General features: G+C 38.6%; 1 protein-coding gene across 1 annotated transcript; it reads left to right on the top strand.

Annotated features, from left to right (window-relative positions):
• The first annotated feature begins 1,802 nt into the window (after positions 1–1,802).
• On the top strand, positions 1,803–10,049 carry slc38a8b (solute carrier family 38 member 8b). Its single transcript, XM_034680608.1, has 10 exons — positions 1,803–2,023; positions 4,193–4,391; positions 6,057–6,213; positions 6,287–6,391; positions 6,506–6,563; positions 7,575–7,689; positions 7,770–7,917; positions 7,992–8,194; positions 8,382–8,433; positions 9,512–10,049. The coding sequence occupies exons 1-10, from the start codon at positions 1,835–1,837 to the stop codon at positions 9,612–9,614; spliced, it is 1,329 nt and encodes a 442-aa protein (XP_034536499.1). The 5' UTR covers positions 1,803–1,834; the 3' UTR covers positions 9,615–10,049.
• Positions 10,050–18,152: the final 8,103 nt, after the last annotated feature.

The raw sequence follows: 18,152 nt of genomic DNA on the forward strand, positions 1-18,152 counted from the left end.
TTTTTTTCCAGCCTCATCCTTTCCTTTCCTCCTCCTTCCACTTTCTCTGCCTCAACCTTGTACTATCCCTGCCTCAACCTTCTACTTTCCCTCCACTGGACTTAAACCCTGAACAATCAGACTGAGAGGCAGCAGCCCTGTCCACCACACCACAGAGCTGCTTGGCAGTGCATTCATTTTTTGGTCTTTTCATTCCACCACTTTGTTGTAGTAGTTTAAAAGCTCAGCACTATCACACAGTGAGGAAAGTGTTTAAATTCCATCTCATGTTTTCCCTACCCTTTCTGTCTTCTGAAACGTTGTTGTGTATTGTTAAATTTTGTTGTGCTTCCTGAAATGTTGTTGTTTTCTGCCCTTCAGGGCCACCATAATGTATACACAATCTGTGAAGAATGACTGAGGCTCAGTGTTAGATCTTAATATATTCAAAAAGCTGGGAAGATACAATAAATTATACAGTATCTTTGACAACACAGCAAATGGGAGCGCCCAGGGCCACTGCTCTTCTTCAAGGCTGAAATATACCTGACTGAGACGTCAAATATAAACTCTAGGGGCATCAGATCCAGGGTTACCGTGTGCTTGTGATTATTTCACTTAAAATCAATTTCAATGCAACTAAAGCAAAAATCCACCTACCTGATCAGCCCACAGATGCCGCTCTCCCTCATGGTCGTAATAATAATGCAAAACAGGAACAATTGAGAGGAAAGCCCCAAACTCTGCATAACAGACAGCAGGGGCGATTCTAGGATTGGATGTTTAAGGGTGCTGAGCCATGCAAGATAAATTTCACTCTTTGTACATTTTAATTCAGTTTCCATTCCCACATTTGTGAAAGATGAGTATAACACTTTTGGGAAAGTCTGTGACTAAACCATCAAATCTGATAAAGGTTATTTAAATGCTGAACCACAGCAAAAGATACATGGATTGGAATCATAAAAGAAACATATGGTAATCCTAATTTCTGGGGAAAGACAACTCATTTTGATACAGCAGCTCCTCAACACATACATAAACAGTATGTATGTTTCTGGAGTAAAACAGCCCCCTACAGTGAGTACCAAAAATACCAAAAATTGACATTAGAGTTATTTTTTGGACTTTCATTTGAAATGCATCATCATGTAAAATGCGGTGCAGCTGCTGCATTTTTGTTGTTAAAATATTACGTTTGAACCAAGTACTGTATGGTGTTTGGATTCAATTTAGAGGTGCTTCAGCAACCCAAAAAATGGGCTAGAAACGCCTATGACAGACAATATACTGTGCAGGTATGTCTGATGTTAAATCAACATTATGCTTCCAGACTATCAAGCTGCTGCTCATTTCTCCAAAGGGTCTTCAAGGGGCTGTCTTAAAAAAATCTAGTTTTACAACAGACTTTGCATTTATTTATGACATTGTTTTGAAATTATTACACAGCAAACATGGGGCCAAGTTGTTGCCTGACTGACCCCTTAAAGTGTTGAGCCAGCAAAGACAGAAGTTAAAGTGGAGCAACAGAATGGGGCTAAAGAGAGAGAGAGAGAGAGAGAGAGAGAGAGAGAGAGAGAGAGAGAATAAACATTTACACTTTAGTGACACATTTGTCACCTCTAAGTGAAATGTTAAATAGTCTAAATGTCCAATTAGACCTCGTGAGTGGTGAGTACGCGTGGGTGTGGGCTATATCAGCATGATGTACAACTCAGCTGGGTTATTCTTAAAGAAACTGATGAATGAACCGGACTACGACGGAAAGTTGAGTCGTGTTGAGCATCTTTAAAGTCAAACTCTCGGGTAAAACTTCTTCTCTCGTCACTGTGAGTCTTGGAGCTGGTGCGAGATCATGGAGGAATTGGCCCGGGAGAGCATCAGCCTGCTGGCCCGCTCTGCGTCCCATGCAGACCCTCCTCGGCTCGGCTCGTTCGGGGCAGTGTTCATCATGCTGAAGTCTGCGCTGGGAGCCGGACTACTCAACTTTCCCTGGGCCTTCGAGAAGGCGGGGGGAGTGAACACCGCCGTCAGTGTGGAGCTGGTGAGGACACAATCAAAAATCCTTCAACACTAACATACTGCTGTTTTATGTTCGTCCTTTACACAAGGTTTTACAGGCTTGTTGTGAACATAACTCTACTGTGGCATTTTGCTGAAATGGAGAGAAAATTAACTTTATTAAATGTCTATGATCTATCCATTGGTCTTTCTCCTTAGGTATATTACTATTCATAGGCTTATAGTGGGTCAGAGCCTGCAGACTGAGTATGTATAGACTCTCCACTCAGATCTCTTCCTGGTGTGAAAGAGGCACACTTTTTTCACAGGTGAGCTCTAATGAAGCTTCCTGTTTAGGTGAGGACCTGAACTTTCATTGCACTTACTGCAACTAAAGTGTGCAAGTGTGTGTGTGTTTTTCTGTCATCCATACAAGCTTTCCAATAATGGGTCCAGGAACCCCAGAGGTCAGGGTGCTCCTATTAATTTGTGGCTGCAGCATGTGACAGTCATCATTCTACTGACATATCATTTTACCATTTAAAAAAACCATCTCCAAACTCCGATCATTTATATCCCAGACTGGCACCGAGAAATTAGTCCACTCATTCATATCAACCCAGTTATATTATTGCAACGCACTGTACACAGGTGTATCCAAACACTCCATAGGACGGCTCCAACTCATCCAGAACACAGCAGCTTGAATCCTGACACACACAAGAAAATATGACCATATCACCCCGGTTCTCAAAACACTTCACTGGCTCCCCGTTCAATACAGAATCCATTTCAAAATCCTATTATTAGTCCATAAAGCACTCAATGGTTCAGCTCCACAGTACATCTCTGACTTGCTCACAGTGTATAACCCGACCAGGATCCTTAGGTCAGCAGGTGGAAGACTTTTAAATGTACCCAGAGTCAAATCAAAGTCTGGTGAAGGGGCCTTTAGTTACTGTGGTCCTTCTTTTTGGAACAAACTGCCTGCTGACCTCAGGTCCAGAACAACTTTTTAAAAAAATGTATTCTATTTGGAAAAATGTTTTTATGTTTTTTATTCTCCATGTAAAGCACATTGAACTTACGTGTAATGAAATGTACTTTATAATTAAAATTGCTATTGCTATAAATTAAAACAAGGAAGAGGGCCTATACTTTAAAATAAGAATAATGAGTCTTCATCACAATCTGCTTCAGAGACTGAAACACTTTAATTAACCCTGTTAAACTTACTGGAATAATAATTGCAAAAAGTCAACAACTAATCCTCTATGGGTGCTAAAGTTAGTCGGGGGGTTCAACAAGGTTCCAGGCTCAGTTCGAATTCACTTTAGGTATGCTTCCTCAAGGCAAAATTAATTTTCATTGCAATACAAATTAATTTTACTCATCAATGAAAATGTTAATGATATAGCTGTACCAGATGGCAAGCATAGAATGCTAATTCGTGTGTAATAAATGTAGTATGGGAGGTAGAGCATACAATTATCAGGCCCCTCTCTTATGAAGACATCTACCAGTTATGATCCACGATGCAGACATCCTCACTACTTGTGAGGGCTTTCTTAATACTGTCCCTTTTGAATAAACTTATAGTAAAGACTGGCTCAGGGTCGTCTTTGACCAGCCGTTAGTTAGACTTTGCAATGTAAACACCTTGCCCCTGGCTCATTCTTTCTCTTTCTATCTGCATACACTGATGTCCTATTAGCACATGTCACTAACTATATAATATCTTTCCAGAGTCATGGTGCTCTTTCTTCTTGTAGGTTCTGGTGGATCATTGTAAAGGCCAGTGCACTTGCTGATGTGGATCTGTTTGTCTTTCATTGTTATAAATATTATATTTGTATTATCGTTATCTAGTTCTCTCTTCCTCTTTCCATGTTCTAGGCCCATCTGGTCATGACAGATGGCTGTTTACCAATGTTTTCCTGTATTGCAACATATTGACTTATTAAATTAGTGGATTAAGTCTGTTTATAATAGTATGCTCTAAACCTGCTCCACACATACATTAGTATCATGAGAAAACCTTTGTAGAGAGTTTCAGCTATATAGAATTAATTTTTGATGACTGGTAGCATATTACGTAAAAGTTTAATGATTTTATCTGGAGTGTGAGAATGGTGGGACCCTTCTTTTAGAGGTCTCTGGCTGTGTGAGTCTACAAATTACAGTTTGTGTTCCTCTGCTGTTGTCTTGGTAGGTTTCTTTGGTTTTCCTCATCAGTGGTTTGGTGATCCTGGGCTATGCTTCGTCGGTCAGCAGACAGAAGACGTATCAGGACGTGGTGAGTGAGGTGTGTGGACGAGCTGTGGGTCAACTCTGCGAAGTCTGTTTCTGCTTCAACCTCTTCATGATATGTGTGGCCTTCCTGGTGGTGGTGCAGGACCAGCTGGAGAAATGTGAGTACTGAACTCTGATAATTTTGTGATGTAGATTCTTACATTACTAACAATGAATCCTTTATTTCTGCACAGGGAATTTAGAATTTCTTACATCCTCATTTGAAAGTGTTTGTGTATCCTGCTTACTTGTTTCTGAAAACTTAAAGTAACATGATTCCAGTATGTTTTAGGATTATAAATGTGTTTTTAAATGATAAATGGGATTTTATTACATTGCAAATTTTTGAAATAATAATTCATATTGGAAATTTTGTTTCATCCTGTGCCCGGATGGAGATATTGGCTGATTTACATATTTTAGAATGTGTCATGTTATTTCAACCATTCTACAGGCAAATCTTGCCTTGCTTTGAGGGCTCAGGGATACATTCAAAACATAATGGATAAAGGCTGAGTCAAGCTGTATAAGAGAATTGTTTTGTTTGATTTTAATATGCTTATGAAAATAAGTCTCATGAATTGGAAGGATTTCACCTGCTGTGGGCGGACAAGATACAGGAGAGCAAGACTGAACTAACTGGTGAAGGCCAGCTCAGTCCTGGACTCTGTGGAGGTGGTGGCTGACGGGAGAATTATGGCCAAGCTGTCATCTCTGATGGACATTTTTTTTTCTATATATATTCTTGTTGAAATTCTTGTACTGTACACCTTCTTGTTTGCTGCTGTAACTCCATGATTTCCCCGTTGTGGGACAAATAAGGAGTATCTTATCTTATCTTATCTTAAAATAACAAAGACTAAATTGAAGTGGGTGAACCCTGTAGCAACCGTAGTCCAGGAAGTAAGTAGTCACTGGAACTGAATTAAGTTTATTTGAAGTTGTTTAAGATTTACTTCCTTAAAACATACATCTTGAAAAAGATATTACATCTCCATGTAGGTCACCACCAACTTGAAGTCCCTGCGTTACAAAGCTTCACAGAACTCTTCATCTGTGTACAAGCAGCATGGCTGTATCACCTGGCATGAATATTAAAGATATCTGTGCATCTATTCCAGCACGATAGAAATAGTCACCATAGTGCCGCCTGCTGTAGTTGTCATCCCCATCCACTGGTTAATGCTGTACATCGTCATGAAGCACTTTTGTGTTTGAAGTGTTCATATTATCCAGGCACAGTCTGAGGTATCAATCTAGCAGCCATTTTCCATATCAAAATATAATAACAATAATCTCTTTCAGAACATAAATCATCAGCACTTTAATTTTCAGTATCAAGGTTAACACGTGACTGTCAACACTACCAAAAGCTTTTTTTTTTTCATTTTTCACTTTGTCATTTTGTTCATCTGAAACACTTGAAATCCCTTTAATGTTTTTTCTCTGTTACAGCGAACAAGACTTTTGATTGGATTTACAAACATCTCCTCCCCTTTTTAAAAAAAGAAAAGAGAAACTCTGCACTGTATATGCAAATGGAGGAATCAGGGAGATGTCTTTAAGGACAAAATGCTTTAAACACATATCTATAATGGCTCCGCTTTGATTATTCTTAGTGTTCATCCAGAAACATTAAAAGAGCATAAACAATGTTGTTTAACAGGAAGTAATATGTACATGAGTCTAGTGTAAATCAGGACCTGCTGCGTCCTGCATGCTAATGCCTCCGTGTTTCAGTAGATAAATAATGCTCATTATAACTATGTCTTCTTTTCCATCAGTGTGTATTTCTTTATATGAGTCGGTGACTGGGTTGGGTGAGGCAGATATGCCATATCACTGGTACACTGACCAGCGATTCGCCCTCTTCATCATGTGCCTCGTCATCATCCTACCTCTGTCTATCCCAAAAGAAATTGGCATCCAGAAATACACAAGGTACTCATCGCTTCTCTGTGTTTGGAGTCACACCAAGTTTATATTTGGTCTAACTGTTTTCTGTGTGTGTCAGTGTGTTGGGGACGCTGGCTGCTACGTACCTGTGTGTGGCAGTGATCGTCAAATATTACCTGATGGAGAGTCACCCTGTTGTATTAACTCCAGAGCGCAGTGCAGGGTCAGTGACACAGTTTTAAGTGCATGCTTGCTTTTGTGAATATATAATCAGCTTCTTATGTATTACAGTTGTTGTTTTGAATGTGTCTGTTAACATATGCTCTGTGTTTTTCAGGGTCGGTTCTTGGGCTTCGATGTTCAGCGTTGTGCCGACCATCTGCTTTGGCTTCCAGGTATTAAGTTGTTGATAGTGGTTGTTCTGATTGACTCCGGCAAAGACCACTTGAGGGCACCATTTGTCAATACCTGATATTTATGGAAACACAGATTTTCACAGATTTTCTTTGTGTCTGCTCACACATACATTTAGGCAACTTTGAATGTGCCAAGCCAAGTTTGCCAACTAGTAGACAACAAAGAGAAATGTTAAATATGTATAGAGATGGCTATGTTTTTTAAAATTTTAAAATTTAGATTTTTCAAAAATGCAAGTACACAGAGACATATGGCAAAACATAAACAGACATAAGAAAGAAAAAAAACAATATAATGGGAGACACCACAAAACTGGACTTGACACTGGTGGGGGGTTCGGGAGGGAGGGGGGGTACATGATAATTCATAACCAATGCATTATAGGTGAGTTCAGGTACACAAAAAAACATCTAGGAGGCTGATAGCAGTTATAGCAGCAGCAGGTAGATAACAATAAGGAAGAGTCTCCTTGCAGAGGACCATGAACACACATAATTACAGCACAAAGCTGTCTCACCAATTAATTTGAATTCATGTAAACTAAACACCAAACAAAAAACACCACAATAAACTTTTGCCCAACTCCCACCTTAATACTCACACTAACTTACAGCAGCTGTAGATGTTCACACACATTCATATTTTTAGGGCTGCAGGCACAAATGCAAGAAAGTGGATCTCATGGATTAAAACAAAAAGTGTTGATTTATCAGCACCTTTAAATACTGAGCTTAAGTAGAAACAGCATTTTCAGAAGGCAATATAAAAGATGCCCAAACAATGAGGGGTTCACAAGGCCAGAAAAGGTTGAGGCACAGTTATGAAAGGTTAAAGAAAGAAGACACTAGATGGCAAAACACAGCTGAGAGATGAAAGAATCCTTAAATCAAAGCCATGACTGGAAAATAACAGAAGAAAGAACCAAAAACATAACTTCCCCTAGTTTCCCAGTATGGATTTTAAAAATGTTGTGCCTCCGTGTGTTGCAGTGTCATGAAGCGTGCATTGCAATCTACAGCAGCATGGAGAACCAGAAGATATCCCACTGGGTGCTCATCTCTGTGCTCTCCATGTTCTTCTGTTTACTCATCTACACTCTCACAGGTGAGTTCACCTCTAACAGGTAACTTCTGCGCTTTGTTTTCTTACCTGAACACTGATCACATCACATTCTCTTTCCACAGGTGTGTACGGCTTCATGACGTTTGGGAGAGAAGTTGCGTCTGATATTTTGATGTCATATCCAGGAAATGATGTGGTCATGATCATCTCCAGGCTACTTTTTGGAATTTCAATCATCACCATTTATCCAATAATTCTTCTTCTGGGGAGGTGAGTGATGCTGGAGTGGATTTATTTTGTGTTGTGTTGTATGCTAAATGTCGTCCCTCTTTTCTGTGAAACAGATCTGTCATCCTGAACTTGGTGCTGCGCATTCAAAGACGTCGCTGTGGAATCATCACTCACACATTTGAAAGTCGCTGCAGAGTCGTTCTCACTGTGATCTGGATCACGATCACTCTACTCATTGCCATGTTTGTGCCTGACATGGGTGAGGTCATCAGTGTCATTGGAGGAATCAGTGCCTTCTTCATCTTCATTTTTCCTGGTATGTAAACAACTTTACAAGCTATGTATGGGCTTTATTAAACATTATGATGCTCCAGTGACCTGGGAAGCACTTTGAATTGTCCTCATGAGTGTGAAAGATGCTTTACAAATAAGGTCTGATTGATAACTGTGTATGTAATTCAGGTTGAAAGCCTAAATGTGATGTCTTTGCTGTGTCTTTGCAGGTCTTTGCTTAGTGTTCTTAATGCAAAGTGAACCTGTGACTGCAAGAGTAAGGTGAGTGAAAACTTTTAATTTGGAATTATAATTACATTTTACAGTGCAGCCTCAGTTTTTGGGGTCCTTAATTTCTAGATTATTTCTTGATAAATATAAGATATTTCAGAATCAGAATCAGAAATACTTTATTTATCCCGGGGAGGGAAATTCAGTCATTACAGAGCTCTTATAAACAGTATTTTAGAAAGTCAAAGTATTAATAGAAGAAGGAATAAAATAAGAAATAAATACCAATAAATACCAATAAAATGAAATAAAATAAAATAACAATAAAATAAAATAACAATAACAATAAAGTATATACAGAAGCGCAGAATAGTTAGAAATGATCTTTGTACAAAGGCGCTGGGAATGAAGGTGATATATACAAGGATGTTAAAGTGGTAAGGATATTACACAGTGTATTTTAAAGTTATTGCACATAGTATGGGTTATTATTGTTCAGGGACTCCTTCAATCAACTGTGTGACTTGATAATAAGAATATGTCAATGGAAAGGGTACACTTCTAGTAATTACATTAAAGTTAAGCTTCTGTGAGGAGTTATTAGCTGGATATGAACCTAACTGAAATCAACACAAATTAATACTGATGACTTTATAAGGACTCCAAAATCCAAGACACCTTTTGTGTGTAGCTTGACTATTTCTATAGAGTCATTTTTAATGCCTGTCACCACTTCAAGAGTCAGGTGAGGGGTCAACTGCAGCCTTTGTTTATTTATTCTATTTCAAAGATTAACACTGAGTGATGTGTTTCACTGTTAAAAGATGGCAGGATGAGAAATATTTTTATGTCAGATAACATTGATCATGCATACAAGGTAAGGTCAGCAAAAAGATGGTCCACAGGGTGTTACTTAAAGTAGCTTCAACTTAATCTAAGAGGGTACCTCAGAGAGTCTTTGGTCACTCAGTAACAAGGCAGCTAAACATGTATTAGTGTGAAGGAAAATACATCTATATGATTTGAAATTTGAGATACTAGAGTCTTTTGTAATAACTGAATGGAGGTCATCTGTGCCTGTCTCCCTGATGTCCCTGAAGTCTCGATGTTCCTGTTTCCTTCTCTGCAGGATGGTTTTAACAGCCTGGGGAGTCATAACAGTTGTAGTTGGAGCCTTCATCTTTGGGCAGAGCACAACCATCGCTATCATGGAGATTTTTGAGAAATTCTGAAAAGCTCATCATATTCATCTTCATTGTCCTCATCAGTAACCGCACTATGTTCTGTGAAGCTCACCTTGTCCTCACAACTCAAGGTTGTATTTTATAATGGAGGCTGTCAGTTGAAGTGTGATCTTTCTCAATGTGTCAGCAGATATCAAATATATATAAACTGTGAAAGAATGCAACATTTTTATGTGTGTGGTGCAGAATTGTTGGATTTAAATGGATTTTGACTCAAAGCGTATATACTGTAAAAGAAGAGAATGTATTGAATTGCATTGTTTGTTATTCAGTTGTTCATGTCGTGGGGATGTTTGTGTTTAAATGTATGCGCCTGATTTATTATATTTATGTTTTATGCCAATAATATACTTGTATTTTAAATGAGACATCATGGCGTTGTTCTTTCATTTGTGCTTTCAAACATCACCAGGGGGCAGTATTGAACCACAAAAACATTATTTATTTATCTGCAGAGTCCTTCTTTACTACAGTATGTGTGTGAAAGTGCATATTTGTTCAATAGATAAGAGAAAAAATATGTTTTTTTTTTTGGTTATACGGTTTCAGGAATAATTCTGACAAGTTCAAACCAAGACACCAAAAGAATAAATATCATGTTTACGTATCCAGATGGATTTTGTACCCTTGAATTATCAACCTGTGCTAGATAGTGTTTCTGAATAACATTAAGGTTGTTTTTCTTTTTAGTAGGTTATATTATTTTCATTCTTCTGCATTTTCTGCTCTCTTTCCACTGACCCCCACATGGCCTGAATCATGTCAGTGTTATAAATTTGCACCTTTCAATGAGCACAGATTCATGGCTGAGCTCTGCTGAATATCACTGTTTATTGTTTATTGACTTCAAGCTTTAAGGAGTAATGGCACACTGCATGTGAGTGTGCGCATGCCCAAACATTAGTGTATGAGTGAGTGATGATTTACTGTAAATCCACAAAATGGTCTTTATGTGTATATGAGGTATGCTGCCTTGAGGGGTCAGCTTAAAAGCAGCATATCAGCCATGCTAAATTCCCATACTCATCTGTCTGAATGGCTTTACAGCATTAATGAGAAGCTATTTCAAAAACAGACCATCCAGAGACACAGCAGCTCCATATCCACACCGCAGTTACGTAATGAGCTTTTTTCATCTCATACTGCATGAATGTCCTCAAGGGAAAACCTCAAACTGTGATACTCCACTTGTGTTTAGCTCGAGGGATTATATTCCAACCTGCTGGCCAAATGACTAAATCCACTAAATGCCCGAGTAAAATCCTCGAAAATCACCCAAACTCCTTCTTGAATCCAACAGCTGCACTCACTTTGAACCAGCCCGCAGATTTGTAAAGGCAACTAAGCAGTCCTGGCAAACTTAATTTATCTGTCTGTTCAAACCCATTTCAGACTTCTCTGCCTCCACAAAGGAAAGAACTGACAACAAAAACTCAGGGTCATAGCAGTCTACATCCATGCTGGATGCAGAAGTAAAGCACGACAATAAACATCTCAATGATATACTAATAATAGCATGTTATCATATGCAAATTATAATAGCTGTAATAGCTATTACAATAGCTTTTACATTGCCAGTTCAAGGCAAGATGTCCCTGTAAGATCTAACCTCTAATGTAAATGTGGCTGTGTTCCCTGTGCCGTAATGAATTAACCTACTGCTACTGATGCTTTTGATAATTAACTGTTCACTAACCCTAAACTTAGGAGTCATCTGGCAACAAAGAAAGGCAGAAAACTCATTACATTTTCTATTTTCAAGGTTTTATTTCAAGTTTAGCTACTATTTTTGTTGATATTTTTTACTTTAATGGGTAAAATGTACTACTCTGAGATAACTTTACATTTTTACATTCTGGAAGACATCTCACAACCCCCCAGGGGATCCCAACCCACACTTTGGGAACCCTTGAGGTAGAGGACAGAGGACCAGGTCATCCAGCTGCTGAGCACTGAAGGTTGTAACAGAGAAGTGGCAGAGGTGGAAGCCCCTGCTGTTAGTTTACACATTTTCTCTCATGTTTTTGTTGCACAAAAGTGTAATACTGGTGTCCTAGTTTGTGATTTTAAATTTTGTTATGGCATGAGAGGCATGACATGTAAGCTAACAGCAGGAACGTCACATGTACTAACACATACGTACGCACACACGCACACACACGCACACACGGACACACACGCACACACACACACACACACACACACACACACACACACACACACACACACACACACACACACACACACACACACAGCCCTGTTTCACCCCACTACCTCTGACCTTTCACAGTGTCACCTCTGTAACTACCTCCGGCTCAAAAGGCAGAGTGACAGCAGTTCACAAGTTGATTAAAGCTACAGTGAGGAGTTTTCAGCTGGCTATGAAACTGACTGTAATTAATTCAGACACCAAGACAATTCATAACACACTACAGGGCCAGCCATTGTTACATTCAACAAAGAAAATATTTGTTTAAAAGACAAGAGGATGGAATTCTTTGTCAGAAAACTCTACCTATATGAAAGACAAGTTAAGCACAGTAACAAGATATATCATTTTGTCCACAGCAGGAGCTAAAAGCAACACAAACCAAAAGGTCCTCGCAGGAGCTTCAAGCAAGGTAGCATGCTAATATATGTCAACTAGAAAAAAACACAACAAACTTCTAAGGCTGATGGAACTGTCCTACCTTTTGATTTCGTTAGATAATACACCAAGTCTCCGGGGACTTCAACCATTCATTTTCTACATTGCTTATTCTGTCTTCTGTACATACTTTTATTATCATTATTTTCATTGTACTTGTATATATGTCTTATTAATTATTTATTCTATTAACATTATTTGATATTCTTAATTATTGTGTATAGGAGCAACTTCAATGACTGAATTTCCTCCCGAGGTGAATAAAGTATTTCTAAATATGTCGGTAATAAGGCGCTAAATAAAATGTAAGTTATTATGTTCCACCTTGCAGGAAGAAGGAATCACAGTATATGTGTAGAAGGCTTTAATTTACTGCTTGCAACCTTCACAAGCATGGCAAGCTTTATGTCTTTCATGACACACCTTTTAATATACTAAAAGTGAGGCTTAGGTTAGGCTCACCTCTCTACAAAAAACGATTTGACACGAGCAGGTTGCTCTTGATGCTGTTTAACAGGACCTTCACTGATGTATCCCCAGCTTTAACACCTTCAAAGAAAATATGATCGGTTAAAAGAAACTTAAGTTCAGACCTGATGGATTCAGCAAGCCATTTTTCCAGCGCATGCACAGACCAGTAAGCTAATTGTTACATTTTATCCCTGAAGGGAACACAAAGTTTTCAGTAATCCATCTATCAGTGTTTAAGACTTTTCAATCAAAGTAACAAATGTCATTCTCATGTTGATGTGAGAGGAGAAGTCAGAGGTTTACCTGAGTCATTAGGATTCATGCTCGGTGTTGAAACATCTGTACAACATTTCATAAATCCCATCCAACAGAAATTGATTTTTTTCAGACTAAACAATGAACGATCATCACCGCCTTCCCTGGAGCCGTATCCCCGTATGCGCCTGGCTAAAACTCATCAGTTATTCTCCACCATAGATTATCTTTTCACTTTCCTCGGCTTCTGAGAAATAATTTCCAGGCCTCATTATTATGCTGTCCCCTGTAGCTACTTTGTTATTGAAAGATTGCTTGTAATGTAGGCTTCTAGCAGACATAATTAATGAAATGGCAATTTGTGGCAACGTCCCTTTTAAATGTTAATTGGTCCTGATAAGAGCGTCAGCAGAAGTACAGAGTGAAAAGGAATGGCTGCATGTTTTTTCTATTACACTGATTGAAATCTGCGTATATACCTTTTGTGTTCAGGCTGGGAAAAACAATTTGCTCCTCTTAAATTAACAGCTTTATGACTCTGTATCAAAATGAAAAGGATGTAACTGTAGGCTATGACTGCTCTGCCTGTGTGCCTCTAGCATGGTTGGTATGACATGGTTGTGTGCATGCATGTGTATGACCTTGTTTTCTATGCATCAAGGTTGTGACCAGCAGGCAGAGATCATCATGATGGAGATAACGTGCATCCATCACTGTGCTGTTCAGGCCGTTATTGAAGTGGTGACAGTGGATCTTTGACCTCCGGGCCGAACTCTGTACGATAATCGCTGCAGTGGCAATGAGCTTAGGTGAAGGAGAGGCCACAGTTACCTTGTGTAAGTGCAGCAGAGTGGGGAAACATTAAGTCACGTTTGTGATGCATAAAGAGCGCCTAAAGTTAGTTTCATGTATGGACAGTATATAACATGCAGATACAACTTTATCACAATAATATATACTTTACTTTTGAGAAATATATATGTTATGTAAAATTAACATTTTGCAATTTTACTAGATTATTATTTTTTTTACATGATTTGCAAAACCAAAAATTGAAATCATACAAACACACCATGAAACTGTGCTAACACCACTTGGAACAGCAAACAAAATAGAGACTGTAAGATAAGTTAAATTAAATCTCTGCAGTAGCTGGACATGGTGTATGTACAGAAATATGTTTCAGGAATAATCCCACCATTGGATTTACTCAAAGCTGCAAGAATCAACTGAGAACAAAGAACAGCATCAAGACTGCATACAACATGCATTACCTTTGTCATGTGCAATTGTCCTTTATATGCCAACTTCGTTTCTCCCTTCATTTCTCATCCACTAACAACATCATAGGGGTGAATGATGCAGTCATGTCCTCATAGTAAAGAGCAGCTTGTGTCAGAGAGACAATCACATGTTAAACAAAATACAGAGCAACATAAAGCTTGCTGTCCTTCTTTAACATCTCAAATCTCTTGTTCAATATTTGCATTAAAGATTATTATTAGTAATAATGATTAATATGAATTATATAGCACTTTTCTAGACTCTCAAAGACGCTTTACATGGTGTGCAAAATACAAATATATAATGAATGACTGAATAACACAAATAACTCTGAATATTGTTGCGGAGTGTTAAAGAAGTAAGAATATTCAATCAAAAAATTGACTCTGGTTGTTTAATAAGTGAGAAAAATGATTAATTAAACACATTCTTGTTCAATGTTATTATCACTAACAGTGTGTCTCATCTGTCCACTTATTTGAGTAAATGAATAATTAAATCAACTAAATCTTTCAATATATACATCAGTGCAGCTGTGATATTAGTTATATCGGGGGACATCCTTCAGAGCAGTGAAGGGGGCTGATTATTTAGAATAATCCCTCCTAATTTAAATAAATAATAAGACCCAACACTATTTACTATTTACTATGTACGTTAAGTTACATAAGTACAGAGAGAGAGAGAGAGAGAGAGAGAGAGAGAGAGAGAGAGAGAGAGAGAGAGAGAGAGAGAGAGAGAGAGAGAGAGAGTAGATTAAACATAACTGGCCCCATATCCAATTTTAATTTTTGAAGTGTTTGCTGTGTGTTTTTGTTGATTGTTACTGTTCTGGTTTTGTTTTTTGACTCTGTAAAGCACTTTGAATTGCTCTTTGTATGCATGGTGCTTTACAAATAAACTTGCCGTGCCTTACACGTCCAAAAAGGAAATGCTAGCAGGCTGATAAGAGATCAGCTTTCTGTTTTACATTTGCTAGTTTTACCAAACAGAAGCTGAAGTTGATCAGACTATAATTAATGTTTAAGCAAATTAAAATTTGAATGATCCATCCCCCACCTCTATCTTCCAGAAACATACATGTACATTAAGTTTGACAGCAAACCATCATGTATGTTGTAATATTTTACTGAGAAGCTAAGATGTGCAACCCCATTTCTTGGAGCCATTTCATCATAATTTATGGTGATGGTGTGGTGTGAATGCAGTCATTTCTGAGAAGCGTGAAGAGCATGGGGCTCTATACACAGCTCTATGGAGTTCCAAGTGTTTAACTTGAAGGTGGAAGAGGTGTGTTTACAAGTCTGACTGGTTGGGGTTGGTCTGAGAGAAAGTCCAGCAGACATGAGCAAAGCGATGGACTAAGACCTAGGTGGCTTTCATGTCTGCTGAACTTAAGTCCACAAAGAGCATCCTTACACAGCTGTTAGGTTGCTATGAGTGTGTCAGAGCAGTGAGCAGGGAGGTTAAGATGACGCCCTCTGTCAAGCAATTTGCCCAACAAGCAAACTGATATTGGTCCATCAGATGGAGGCTCTGATGTGTGAAAGCACAAGTCTCTCCAAGCACTTAATGACTTTAGGTGTTAAAGCCACTGAGATAGGCACTTACTGGGGGAATGGGATGATAGGGGAGGATTTGAAGCATTTGAGAACTACAGTGAGCTGTAATGACAGATTACATATATGGGTCAAAACATCTGTGAGCTGATCTGGTCACTGGTTTTCAGTACCCAGATGGGAATTCCATCAGGGTCAACTGCTTTCCTGCTGTTCACCTTCATCAGAAAAGTCCTCAAGTGGGGATGTTGGAGAACCAGAGGTGTCTCTGCACCTTGAGGAAGGGTTGATGGAGTGGACCCTCCTCTCTTGCTATAAAAGCAGCAAAGCACTGGTTCAGGACATGTGGCTGATTGGCATCATCACTGGGAGTCAAGTTAGTGGTTTTGTACTTGGTCAGGGCCTTGATGCCATTTCACATACAGAGGATTGTTGTCATTATATTGAACCTTGAACTACTGTTCATATAGCCTACTTGCTTTGCATCCCTGATGTCTCTCTTGAGTTTCCCCTCTGCTACAGGTCATCTAACCTGAAAGGAGCAGTGCTCCCTCTCTCTTTTAAAAGACTTTTACTGTCTATTCTCTAATTTGCTTCTTCTAATTCTGTTATTAAAGAGGTTTATTCAAGGATATATTCATTTAATCCAGATTAGCCAGCTGTATTTTACCTGCAGACAAGGCACTTAAAAAGGACAAAGCTACTGACCAAGTCTCCCAGTTGGTTTGTTAGCAGAGACCTGAGTGAGCTGAGTGCTGGAGGGGACTCATGATTGGCTGCCCTTTAGAATAATACAGAGTATGGATGCTGTCTGTCCTCGACCTGTATGCAGAGAACATTAATTTTTTTCATAGTCACACATGACCTTTAAAACCTCAACCTCTTTAATACAAATTGTGATATATACTGTATGGTGTTGCATTTGATTTGAATACTGTAAACTGCAAGCCTCTCTTGTCCCCTAAAGGCCAGTTTCTTTCTTTTTTTTTTACATGATAATATGAGAATTCAGGACATAATTCGCTGAAGATACCTTTGACCCAATTTTCTGTGGTAAACCAATCTAATGAAATAATCTGCTTCTCATTTTCTTGTTGTTTGTCTTCAAAACACGATACTTTGGTTTAATTCTCCTGTTATGAGTCTTTCTGCTCAGTTAATCTTCATCCCCTGTGTTTCCAAAATAAACTCCTGCTTCCCCAGCCTCCTCAAACATCTGCTTGAATTGACTGCCTACCTCCATCTGTCACAGTATGAGATGCTGCATTTAGATAGCTCTGTAGGAACATTAGGACATAAATAGAGAGATAACTCCAGCGTGCACACATTAATATTACAGGAGGTGCAGTAAATCGAAAGATAAAATGTTTACACCCAACATTTTTGGAAATCCTAATTGCACCTGGATATCCCAAAGGTTCATTACTTATGAATGAGACTCCCTCTGTGTGTGTCCTGTTTTTACTTAGTCACATATTCTTTATTATTAAAGCCTGAATTACTTTTGCATGAGCAGCATATCTGATCAATGTGAAGTGTATTAAAAGGTAAGATACAAACATCACTGAAGCTGCATTGAAACACAATTGTTCCAAAGTCAGTTTTCATGTGCTCAGACTCTTAAGAGCTGTGATATTATATAATGTGACACAGATCAGCTCACCATGGATAATCTGGGGAGAAGATGCACACACAAGAAAATCCAGCACATTAGAGGGTCATAAATTGTATCCATAGACCCAATTTTTGCTGAACTTGTCCACAGGCTGAAAGATAGAATAAATCGACAAGAAAAATACAGTTTAGGTTTTCTCTTCATACATTGAGATACGTTGGAATGTCCATAATACTATCTACATTGTTAAACCCTGTATGTTGAATCAGAGTGTTATCTTCAAGATTGTCATAATGTCTTGGTTTAGACTGTATCAAAAGTAAAATCTATCAATAATACACCAGAAAATGTTCTTGGGACTCATGTGAGGGATAATGTGTAGTAGCCGATTATGCCAAATAGAATCCCGACAGGGTGAGACAAGACCCTGACGTGAAGCAGGTGACATGCCTGTAAATTAAGGTGGCAAAAGATATAACTTTAGACACTGTTCCCATATCACTACAACTCATGGTTGAAGATTCTTTATTTCTGGAACCAGAATCAGAATAATATTGACCGTTAACTTAAAGATGCACTCACCAGCTGTACTTTGATTGCCTGGATCGCTGGACAGGATCAGAAAAATAAAAATAACCATGATGTTTGCAAATGAAGCATGCTAACAGAAACTAACATTTTTGCCACAACGTTCA

Source organism: Notolabrus celidotus, chromosome 3 (genome assembly GCF_009762535.1).
Source record: "Notolabrus celidotus isolate fNotCel1 chromosome 3, fNotCel1.pri, whole genome shotgun sequence".
Lineage (NCBI taxonomy): Eukaryota > Metazoa > Chordata > Actinopteri > Labriformes > Labridae > Notolabrus > Notolabrus celidotus.